This window comes from Canis lupus, chromosome 7, assembly GCF_003254725.2.
Source record: "Canis lupus dingo isolate Sandy chromosome 7, ASM325472v2, whole genome shotgun sequence".
In the NCBI taxonomy this organism is placed as follows: Eukaryota; Metazoa; Chordata; class Mammalia; order Carnivora; family Canidae; genus Canis; species Canis lupus.
The window spans coordinates 12003317-12015336 of NC_064249.1; the positions used below are offsets into that span (position 1 = coordinate 12003317).

At 47.3% G+C, this 12020-nt stretch overlaps 1 protein-coding gene across 3 annotated transcripts in view; it reads right to left on the reverse strand.

Moving 5' to 3' along the window:
* Window positions 1-23: 23 nt before the first annotated feature.
* PTPN14 (protein tyrosine phosphatase non-receptor type 14) overlaps window positions 24-12020 on the reverse strand; it is a 180363-nt gene continuing 168366 nt past the window's right edge. For all 3 annotated transcript variants that reach the window (XM_025429920.3, XM_035718491.2, XM_025429921.3), the window contains exon 19: window positions 24-8073. In XM_025429920.3, coding sequence (XP_025285705.2) covers window positions 7945-8073 — 129 coding nt within the window. In that variant the 3' untranslated portion in view covers window positions 24-7944. The remainder of the gene's footprint in view (window positions 8074-12020) is intronic.

The following is a 12020-nucleotide window of genomic DNA, read 5'->3' on the forward strand; positions in this document are numbered from 1 at the left end:
GAAGATTCAACTGTTTTCTCTGAAAAAAAAAAAAAAAGTTTATTGTATATGGAAGTCAATAGATATCTTTTACAAAAAAGTTAGAATAAAGATCTCACATTTGTAAAGGCACATATGAAACATTTTACAGCAATGACAAGGATGGTGAAAACATAAACAATACGCAACTAGGACCGTTATCTAAAGACTTTATAAAAACAGAAGAAACAGTGCAAAAAATACTGTCAAAAGTCAGTTTTACACACCTCATAACTGTGTATAAAACTGGCAAGCATAAGCTTATTTACTGATATAAAAAAGCACATAGAATAGCATGCATAGTTTTATTTAAGGCTTTTAATATTATTAAATTGAGAGGGAGGCTATACCAAATTAAAGTTGCCATGAATATTAATCACCCCCTGACATAGGGAATGTCCTATAGACCTCTCACTCCCTCTCTCGCCTGACAACCACTGTTTGTAGCAAAGAGAACGGACTTGCACCTTGCAGGGTAGCAAGTGGCTACCCACGGGGAGGACAAGGGTTGTCAGGATCCCCAGTCCCGACCTGGAATGCGTGTCTCACGGCAACACCACCCGAGGCGGTTACATTTCCAGGTCAGCTCAAGACAGCCAACCACACACTGGGCTGCCCACCCTGCGTTTCAGCTCTGTCCGAGTCCAAAGGCTTCCGTGGGCTGACCCAAGGGCCTTAAGAACAGCCTGGTGTCTAAGCTGGGGACTCGTCCCGACGTTGTTTCAATAGGAAATCTACGAAATGCCAATTGTTTCGAATGAGATCGCGATTCACAACATCTTGTAAAACACAGACAAGGAAAGCATCAAAATACTGAGTTAAGTAACCCGACAAGCAGTCCAGTGAAACAAACCACATTGGCCTGTTACTTGATGTAAGGAGAATCACACAAGGTTATATGTTTAAATAGTCATCTGCATATGTAAACTGTTCTCGTTTTCCCATTTGAGAATCCTCAAGTCAGTTGGCTATGGAAGGAACGACACACACAGGAAATCATCTCCGATGAAGAGTAACCTTGCTTTTAAAATGGTTAATAGATTTTTAAGACCCCAGACTGGCAAGAGAGTTTAGCCAAAGGAAATGGCAGTAACATTCTACGATGTTCACATTGAAAACCAAAACAAAACAAAAAACACAAAGGCTCTGAATTACAGCTCTGGGTTCCCCGGGGAAGGTAGTTCTTAGCTAACACTGCAGTTGAGGGAGGTGGGAGGCCCTGGGCAACGTGCAGACGCCCCTGCTGAGAGCTACCCCGACTCACTCCAGGCAGCATTCCTGAGATGGGGGCGAAAACAGCTCCACCCCAAGGACCAGAAGACCCGACCCAAGACCCGACCCGACCTTCCCGCTCGCTCCTGGGACCCCCTGGGACCCTGCGGTCAGGGGAGCAGGTGTCCGCGTCTCCCTGAGGGCGGCTGGGGGAGAAACGGCAGGATCAGGTGCACGTGATGAGCGTGTCCTGCCCCTCCCCGGACACCTGCCACCCATCCCACCCACGGCGCCGGGCAGGCCCAGTCCGAGGGGAGAGGCCAGGCCCAGTCCATGAGGGGAGGCTGAGGCCCAGTCAGAGGGGAGAGGCTGAGGCCCAGTCCGAGGGGAGAGGCCAGGCCCAGTCCATGAGGAGAGGCCGAGGCCCGGTCTGAGGGGAGAGGCTGAGGCCCAGTCCGAGGGGAGAGGCCGAGGCCCAGTGCCGAGGGGAGAGGCCAGGCCCAGTGCGAGGGGAGAGGCCAGGCCCAGTCCATGAGGAGCGGCCAGGCCCAGTCCGAGGGGAGAGGCTGCACCAAGGGAGCTGGTCAGGAGGAGTCAGGTGCTGCGCGCACCTGACCACACGGGCCACCGACCACCGACAGCCGCTGGGACCGCGTGCAGGTCCCCCTAGAGGGAAACAAAGTACCTCTGCTACCCGCGCTGCTTCGGCCGGGGCTGCTCATCGACTCCATCTGCTCTCACGTCCCCCAGCAGCGAGGAGCGGCCACGACCCCGACCAAGGCGGGGAGAGAGGGGCAAAGGGCAGCTGCGTGGTTGCTGGCAACTTTGCAGCTGTTTTCCATTCTTTCTGGCCCTTTCCATTTGCCAGATCTTGATCCTTCAAACTCTATGAGCTTTTTAGAATTAAAATTCGATTTTAATCGAATTCGAATTAAATCGATTAAAATTCGATTTCCTAACCGTGTAATTTAGGCCGGCCTAGGAGAGCGCTTCTGCCGAGCAGGGGAAGGGGAGGGGAGGGGAGGGAAGGCAGAGGGGAGAGCGGACCGACCGCGAGGCGGTGGGGGCAGCAGAGCCCTGAGCCGGGAGGTGCTCCTGGCCCCAGGATGGTGCCTTCCCAGGATAGTCCCGCCCAGGGGGCCGAGGAACAAGTGCGGTCGGGGGGACGGGGACCCTGGAGCGTGAGTGTGCGCCCCGGGCTCGCAGGGAGCAGAGATGCCATCCCCGGGGGCCAGGCGGTGGGCAGGGCCCTCTGCCAGGAAGGTCGGTGAGCGGGCACCCAGGCTCACACCCGAATCCTGGAGCTTCCCAGCTCTCCCAGGGCCCTGAGGGCCGTTTAAAAGCACGAGCAAGGGTGAAACCGATTGGGACCCTGCAGGGTGAAACCGATTGGGACCCTGCAGCCGGGCCCTCCGAGGGGTGCTGCAGCACACTACCCCTCTGGCCTCGTTTATGACTTCTCTAAGCAAGCCTATGGCATCTTGGGGAAACGAATGACCCTGATGGCCCAAAGCACCGCAGAAGACACAGTGACTTTCTATGCAGATGCTCGTCATAGCCAGGCTGCGCATCAGCTCTCGCCCTCCCGCCTTGTAACGAAATGTCCTTGAATTTATTTTTAAAATAGAAGGGCTGACCGAAGCTCTGAACAATAGGAACTGATGCACATCCTCCCACTTCACTGCACCAAACAACAATAAACTATCCGGTCTCATGCAATCGATTGATGCCAGATACTCAATTTGCCAGGCTCTTGGACGTTTTAATAGGGAACATTTTAGTTTGACCTTGCAGAAGATGCAGTTATATTAAGCTGGAGCTAAAGGTAGTCAACACAATAAAAGTTGCATATTAGGTAAGCTGGCTGTTGGGTTTTACAGAATTCCACGAACAACAGTGACTTTAGGGGCAACATATTTGGATGGGCAGATATGATTGGATAAACCCTCATATCTCTCTTGTTATTTTCCAAAGATGTATCCCTTAGGTCTTCTGCCCCCAAATGTCTCAGAAGCTGAGGCAAAGACAAGAACCATTCTATTTTCTTGCACAGCATCCAAGGGAAGCTTCAAACATAATTTAACATTTTAGAGATTTCCACCCTATAGGGCCAACTAATTTGTCATCCATAAGGCTGTAGGCCACTGGAAAATTTGTGCAGTATCCATGGAAAACCCAAATTTCTCCATCTGGAAGCAGCACTGGATGAATTGTTACTTTGTTCATGCAAAGAAATCATGAAATAAGAGCCTGATGGGCATCTGGTACATAGAAATAAAATTAAACAGCAGCAGAAGAGTCTTTGGTCAAATGTGAGGAAGCTGAATTGCCCAAATAGGGCTGCCTAAAGATCCCAACAGTGATTACTTGGTACTTCTTGAAATCTCCTCTTCTAGGACCCCAACAGTTATTGCCAAAATGGAGGGGGAATGAGGATAGATTATCAGTAACGTAGGTCTGACCCAATCCCATCCCTTGTGTCTCAGCCCCCTTGCACATATCTTAGACTCCCCCACCACAAAGAGATGAACACATTTCCCGAAAAAGAAAGTCAACAGCTATACCTGCTTTCACCATCAAACCTGTCACTAGAAGTGGAGGAATGAGATTCAAAAAGCACATTCTGCTTTCTGGCTGGGGACAGCTTCAGGTCCACACACCGTGTGCCATAAGCACTGTGCTAAGGTCTGCTAAGTTAACACAAGTTGTACATCAAAAAAAGGTGGCCACCGAAAATCCCATAGTGATGTGCCTGATGGCCAACCCTGCCTATGAGAGCGTGCTAACATCTAGGTGTACTAACATCTCTGCAGACAGAGTGACTTCCCAGCCCCAGGAGGTGACCCATTCACTGAGTGCAAAGCTCATTATGGCAAAGCCAACTCATCCACTTCACATGCTTTTATGTTTCTTAGCCCTTGTGAGGAGAAATAATATATGGTGTGTTGGGACCCCTACTCTATCAGGGGGAAGAAAAATACTGTATGTATTAGGTTGACTCATGTAAATTTTCTGTCACTGTAACAAAAAATGGTCCAGCTATTGTCATTTTCACATGGTCAACCTGTAATTAAGCTGAAAAGATAAGAGAAGTAGGCAGCTGGATAAAAATGCTGACCTCTTGAGCCCCCCTGGAGTTTAAAACTGAACCTCAAAAGCACAGAGTAGGCAAGATAGAGGCTAAGTGAGTATTGGGAAAGCTAGTGGTTGGGTCCCACAAGAACCTTCTCAACAGGGCCCACAATGCCCCTCCGACCAGGCTGATGGAAGAAGGGGCTGGAGATGGCCAAGTGAGTCTTAGGCAAGCAATGGGAGATAAATAATAGATAAAAGACTAGTTCCTCTTTGTAATCCATGATCACGAAGATTGTAAAAGTAAAGTTCTCTCTATTTAAGCTCCTTGGAAGCATATTGCTCAAAATATTCCATGTGGAGAGGTTTTCACCTTTCCTGATCTTACTGTTCCCCTCTCACTGAGAACAGCTCATTCCTCTTTCCTCTCCTGTAAAAAAAAAAATCAACGTTTGGCATCCCTCTCTAATGCAGCCGAATCCTCCCTTACTTCCCATCCAAGGAAAGAGGTGTGTGTAAATGTCAGTGCTACGGAAGGTGGGGTCTCCTTGGAGCCCAAGGGAACCAATAAGCCCAGCAGGCCCAGCGCAGCTCAAGGATGAAGACGTCACACTCAGCCCTGCCATCCAGGGACAACAGTTAACCAAGGACAAACGCTGGCTCCGTGTGCCCAAATGAGTACGGATCAAAGAAATAACACATTTCAACTGGAAAACTTCAAAACCAGAGGCCCCAAAGAGTTGAATGGCTTTGCTGCGAGATGGTTATCTCTTTTTTCCCCCTCTATTTTTAATTTTCTCTCTTCAAATCCAAACAGACAAAAAAAATAGACCCCGACCGCTCCAGCTTCAGACTTGATACATCATCAGGAACTCATTCCAAAAGCTCTAACTAGATAACTAATTTAATACACTTTGCTTCAAGGTTTATTCCTTGGCTTGCTTCCCAGATATAAAGCATCTCTGGGCAATTATTATGCAGATGCCACTAGAAGGACTTTCAATGCCTGCTGCTAATTTCACAGGAACTGTGCTGGCATTCGCTGGAGATGGGAAAAGGAATGCAAAATGCACTACAGAACCAAAAACATTTGTTTTTAAAAATGAAATATGTGGAGTAACTTTTAAGTGGTTTCCTTTGGGTTTCGATATAAACTTTGGCTAGGAAATTGGACAGCAGACCCACTTCTTCCCTGCGTTTTGTGCATTAACAACTATTCCCACAGCACCAAGTGACAACAGCGGATGGGTTGAAAGGAAGAGCATGTGTGATGAGCTCAAAGAGACAGATCTACACACTGCCCACGTGAGACTCGATGTTAACAGTGCCCACGTTGGGGCCTGAGAGATGAAAAGAGAAATATTTGTGTCGTGCATCAGATAAGCCAGTAACCGCAGACCAACTCCGAAAACACTTCTCACAGCAGACCATCCCAAGGATGGAAGAGTGTCTAAGGAAAGGAAACCCGCCTCTTTGCCTGTCGAGGAGCCGAGTTCTGAGCATCTCCCAGTGAGGGTGCTGAGCTCTGTTCCGTTGAAAACATTAAGTCAAACTCATGGTTTTCTTTTCCAGCACATATACCCAAATTCCAGCATCTCTAGAGTGTAACTGAAGTTACCCTCCTTGACCGATTCTTCAGTCTCTGGAGTAGAAGAGAGGAGCCCCTCCATCACCAGATACTCTGAGTCTAAGATTAGACTCACCTGGCCAGGTGAGTAGGTAGACCTCCCACCACCACAACACCTGGCCAGACGTGAAACCGAGTGGATGCCCAGTCCAAAGGAGTTCATCAGGAATCCGCTTCCACACCCCTCTGCTGCTGTGTGGTAACCGGATGTCCCACAGGCTCGCTCTTTCTGGTTGATCTGATGCCATTCTTTCTTAATATTTTCAGCTCAGGAAAAACAAAACAAAACAAAACAAAACAAAACAAAGGCAGTGGCGGGGGAGGGCATAATGGAACACCCACAAATGTCAATTCTAAGAACAAAACCACAGTTTAAAAGTTGCATTCAAGAAGAACTGGACAGCAGAGAGGCAAAGTGCCTAAAATCCAGCTAGCGGGAAAATGTGTGGAATATGATTTACTGTGTACTGACCCGAGAAATTCAGGACAGGGGATCCCTGGGTGGCTCAATGGTTTAGCGCCTGCCTTTGGCTCAGGGTGTGATCCTGGGGACCCGGGATCGAGTCCCACCTTGGGCTCCCTGCATGGAGCCTGCTTCTCCCTCTGCCTGTGTCTCTGCGTCTCTCTGTCTCTCATGAATAAATAAATAAAATCTTTAAAAAAAAAAAAAAAGAAATTCAGGACAATGACCAGCGTAGGCTCAGGAAGAGACAAACGGAACCAAGCTGCAAGGTGACTGGAGGGTGGGGTGCCCAGAGAACAGGAAAGCAGTGAGGGGCTTCGTGCGAGACAGGTCCCAGCATTTTTCATCCAGTGGCCAAAATTTGGATTACAGCGTTCTGAGTGGGCTTAGTTCTGCTCTTGCAGGCCAGAGCCTGGGGGGACAGCAGCGCAGCTGGGAGGGGGCTCACCCTCGCTGCGGTTCCTGGCCAGGGCCCTGCCACCTGAGTGCCAAACAGCCCCCATAAATCAGCGTTCCCAACTGTTCCCTTTATAACCTTTCCAGTGACTTGGTGACTGATGGAAAGACAGAATGTACCCAGCACCTCGACCTGCAGGCCCCCGTCCAGCACACACATCCTATTTAAATAAGAAACACCATCAAGGGCCTGCCCATCTCCTTTCTCTTCCCACTCCGGCCCATTATCTTCTCTCAATCGGGCAAGAGGCCTAGCTGCACAGATGGCCTGGCCCAGAGCCTCAAAGACCACCAGACTGGGGCCCACTGAGTAAACAGGAAGTAGTAGCGAAATATTGAGGGTGCAGTCCCCGGCAGGGAACACTGGGGCCTCAGAGTCCAGAAGAAGGGGTGTTGAGAAAGGTACAGCCCAGAGCTCCTCGTTCAGCCCGGGCGATGGCCATACTGCATCATAAAGGCCGCGTTTCCTCTAGCTGCTCCTGTCTTTAACTCAAGCTGCTGAGGACGAGGGCAGAAAGGAAGAAAGGACGCCAGTGTCCATCAAGGCTCAGGAACCCCCAAATACAAGAAAATAGTGTTTTTTGTTGTTGTTGTTGTTGTTTTCCTTCAGGGAAGGGCCTTAGCCCTTATTTTAGAACGAATTCATTTTCTTGCCATCTTTGATTTGGACATGAGCAATCAGGCCGCTGAATTTCAGGCTTGGCTACTCATCTGGCTGCAACTTCACTAGAGATGTGTTCCCTTTATGCCTCTGTCCCCCAAACAATCCACCAGGCAACCTTCCCTGACATATTTACAATGCAGATCAGTCAAAAAAAAAAAAAAGGTTCAAATGAAAAGTACTATATTAATGGTGAAAACTGCATTACAATGATTCACAAAAATTATCCAAAAGGGGAAAAAAATAAATTATCTCATATAAAATAATATATGATGTTTGTGAATAATCTTGGCTCCTGTCATCAAGGAGCCGATGACCTGCCTGCTCTGGCCATCCGCGCCCTGCTGGGGGAGCAGATGTTGTCTGGAGGTGCCTCCCCATCTGCAGATGGAGCTGGGGCCCTCTCCCAGTAGCTGGGGCGGGGCGGGGGGGTGGTTAAATGAGTCTGGAGTTTTGGAGGAACTGGATGAGGACTTGGTAGACAAACTTGTACTGAGTGATGGTCTGGATCATGAACATCCTTTGCTCCCTGAGGAGTCTCAGCATCATGGGTACTTCCACTTTCTGCAAGAAAAAAAAGCACAAGATCTTAAGATGAGAAAGCCACCCTGGGGTCCTTGCTCACTTCCCTGCCCAGGAAGCTTCTGCTCGCCACGCATCTGTAGGTACAAGAGAAAGCAAAGGGCTTGGCCCCTCTGGGTCTTCCCAAAAACCTTATACTAGCCCCGGGACAACCTGGCTGTCATGTGTCACTGGCACTGGTGGGATATCTTAAATCCACATCAGTCTGTTAGGAAAACCCACCCATTTTCAGAAATACTACCTATTCTTAAGTGTTTGGAGTCCTCTCTGGGATACTAGGCTGCTTCTCAGCTTTCCTTTGCTTGTTTAAAGTTTTTATTTAAATTCCAGTTAATTAGCATACAATGTAATGTTAGTTTCAGGAGTACAATGTAGAGATTCAACACCTCTGTACCACACCCGGTGTTCATCATAATAGTCATAGTTAGAGGGGAAACCTTTCACTAAAAAATATATTGAATATTAAATGAAATTGCCTATGTGTCAATTCTTTGAGAATATAGAACCAGCTTCAACGAAGGGAATTAATGTGGTCGGTCATCAGTGTTAGAGCAGACCAGGGGCTCAGTTGAGTAATGTCCATCTTCCTGGACCAGCCAGGCCAGAAGTATCATGGAGTCAGCAAAGCCATTGTGGCCTCAGCTCACTGCCCCCACTCTGGGAGCTCTTCACCTGGGCAATACCACCCCCATGAAGTTATCAAGGGCTGAGCAACCACTGGAGGTAAAACAATACAAACTCAGCTGTATGGCTTTTTTTTTTTTTACCTTTTTAAAATTTAAAATTTTAGTTAAATTCAATTAGCATATAATGTATTATTAGTTTCAGAGGTAGACATCAGTGATACATCAGTCTTATATAACACCTAGTGCTCATTACATCACATGCCCCCCTTAATCCCCATCACCCAGTTACCCTGTCCCCTTCCCCACCTCACCTCCAGCAACCCTCAGTTTGTTTCCTATGATTTATAGTCTCTTGTGGTTTGTCTCCCTCTCTGATTTCGTCTTGTTTTATTTTTTTTCCCTTCTTCCCCTATGATCCTGTTTCTTAAATTCCACATATGACTGAGATCATATGATAACTGTCCTTCTCTGACTTATTTCACTCAGCACAATATTCTTTAGTTTTATCCATGTCATTGCAAATGGCAAGATTTCAATTTTTTGATGGCTGAGTAGTGCTCCATTGTGTGTGTGTGTGTGTGTGTGTGTGTGTGTACACAGACCTCTTCTTTATCCAGCTGTATGTCTTTTCTCATCTTACCTTTATGAGTCATTTCAGCTATTTCCAAACTGTGTACTATGATACAACAGATGCCAGCCTTATTAGTTGCTCTTTTCCAAAAATAGTTCAATAATGCAAACCACAGATTTAAAGGGGACCAAGTCCCCAGTAATAAAGAAAGAGAAAAAGGCATGTGGATCCTTAAGCTGTTTGCCAAAATGTACACCCTAAGCCATGGCTGCTGACTGATAGGTCCTTGCCTACACGATACTCCAAAGTAACTGATACCATGATGTACAACCTAGAGGTACCTAATGATGAACTTAAGTAAGAACATAGTGCTTGATGAGCATGACTGAGCTGGGTGCTGAAGGTAAGGAGAGATTAAAGCTGCTTCTCCCAGTTCCCATCAAGGTTTTGACAGGGAAGCGGTGTCACATGGAAGTTAAGAGCACAGGCCCAGGTCAGGCTTCATCTGCTGAACCACAGCCTTCACACTTCCTGGCTGTGGGATGTGCACACTTCCTTTCATTACTTGTGCCTCAGATTCTCCTGGTCACACAAGGGTATTAATAGGACCTCTCTCATGGGGTTATTGTGAAGGCTACTTGAATTGTAAGGTTCCCAGAAGGGTGTTGGCACATGGTAAACCTTCAATATAGGTTGGCTATTGCTGTAATACTGTCATTGTTGTCACTGTCATCACCACCCCTTCCACCTCCACCACCATTGTCTCCTGCATCAGCAGCACTTCTACCACCACCTCCACCACCACTAGCACCATCATCTCCTCTACTATCATACCTATCTCCCCTCTGTCACCTCCACCACCATCATCTCCTCCATGATCACCACATCTTCCTCTACCTCTGTCACCTCCAGCTCCACCACGCAACCTCCACCACGTGACCTCCACCACCACCTACCACCATCATGATCATTGCCATCTCATTAGCCTATAAAATGCAGCCCTAAAGACATCTGGTAAGGGGCAGTTTGGAGACAAGATAAAGAAAGTTCCCCCTGGGAATCAATGAGAGTCCTAGTTGCCTTGAGGATTCATTCCCATAGTATCTGCTGTCCACTGTTCCCAACCCCAAGGAATCATAACGCAATTTGCTCAATTTTGTCTAGAATGTGTTTTTGCCTCTCAACTCCAAGGAGAAGGGATAACTTATTCAGAAAAGCAGCAAGACAAGACATCTCATTAGTTGGCTAGTGAGAACCTAACCTTTTATAATGAGCTAATCTAGGACAGAGAGCTAAATACAGGGGGGTAAGAGAGAGTATCGCAAACCATAAAACTAGGGCTTTCTAAAAAAAAAAAGTAAAAGCATTAAAATGTCAGGCTGACATTCAGTGGTCAAAAGCAGTGGGCCACGAAGAAGCTTGTCAGAGCAGCCTGGGAGACTGCCCTCTCATTCCCACCTCACAGCTACCGACCTTACTGTAGGAATCTTTTTTTCCCAGAGGGGGAAAAAAGGTATTTCACTGACAAAATTAAAACTGTATGGATTACAGACTAAAATATAAAGCATGCTAAATCCAGAAGCCATGGAAAGAAGGCAGAAAAGTCTAGATAGAAAAACAGGACACACCATTTCATATTTACTTGTCAAACTCTTTGCTTAAAAAACAAAAAAGCTAAACATGTTTCCACGCCCGAAATAAGGGTTTTGAATCTTAGCAGCCAGGTCTGAAGCAGAACAAAGTCGAGAACTTTTTTCCTCCCCTAACCATCTACCAATAGCAACGATGGGAAACGGGACAGATAAGGCTGGCTATATTTGTGCTAGGGGAAGGGAAGTGAACAATATGAGTCATCTTGCTATCTTTGAATATCAATGGGAACAGAAGTCCTTTTTGGATTGACCATGGTCCAGCAAAGAATGTTCTGGCGTGCAACTGGGCATTGAGGAAATCCACTATGTTTGGACACACTGTAGAGAATTTAATCACCCTGAGCCCGCACCAAGTCCATGAGAAGCCCTAATGGCCGAATCCCTCACTCAGCACCACACTGGCTCCGACATGTGCTGTTTATGTTCTATCAAGCCAATAACATCTGGTGGCCAATGAGCCCTCATGTCATCACATTACTGAGGCTCAGCTTTTGATGGGTCTCCAAAGAGCTCAGAACAGAACCATCTTTCATGTCAGACAAGATGGACAGAAGGAGAGGGGGGTGGCGGGCTGAAGAAGAGTTCACAGGGAATGGAGAACAGAAGGGGACTGTGGGGAAGAAAGAGAGATATTGGGGCAGTAAGACAGCTAGGTGGGGAGGGGATAACAATGAGGCCTTTCCTCTTCCTCTGGAGCCCAGTGATATCTCCAGCAGACCCTGGAATATACTCAGGCCATATATACCCTGATTCCACATCCTCACCCCCACCCCCCCGGCACGGAGTTGATTTGGGACTCAGTGGCAAGCTATTCAATCTACTAGACCCTTCTAGAGACTTCTAGTAGTGATAGGAGAGCAAACAATCAAGAAATCTCACCATGTGAGACGGAAGAATAAAACTCACAGAAGATAACGAAATTCCTGTTAGCTAGCCTCAGCTGTTTCTACGATGGGCATTTGTTGATCAATAGTGTGTCTGTTTGTTTTTAAAAATAGCCATTTTTGCTATAACCCAGAATCTATTTTTTTTAAGATTTATTTATTGATTTGAGAGAGAGAGAGAGGAGAGAGAGAGAGA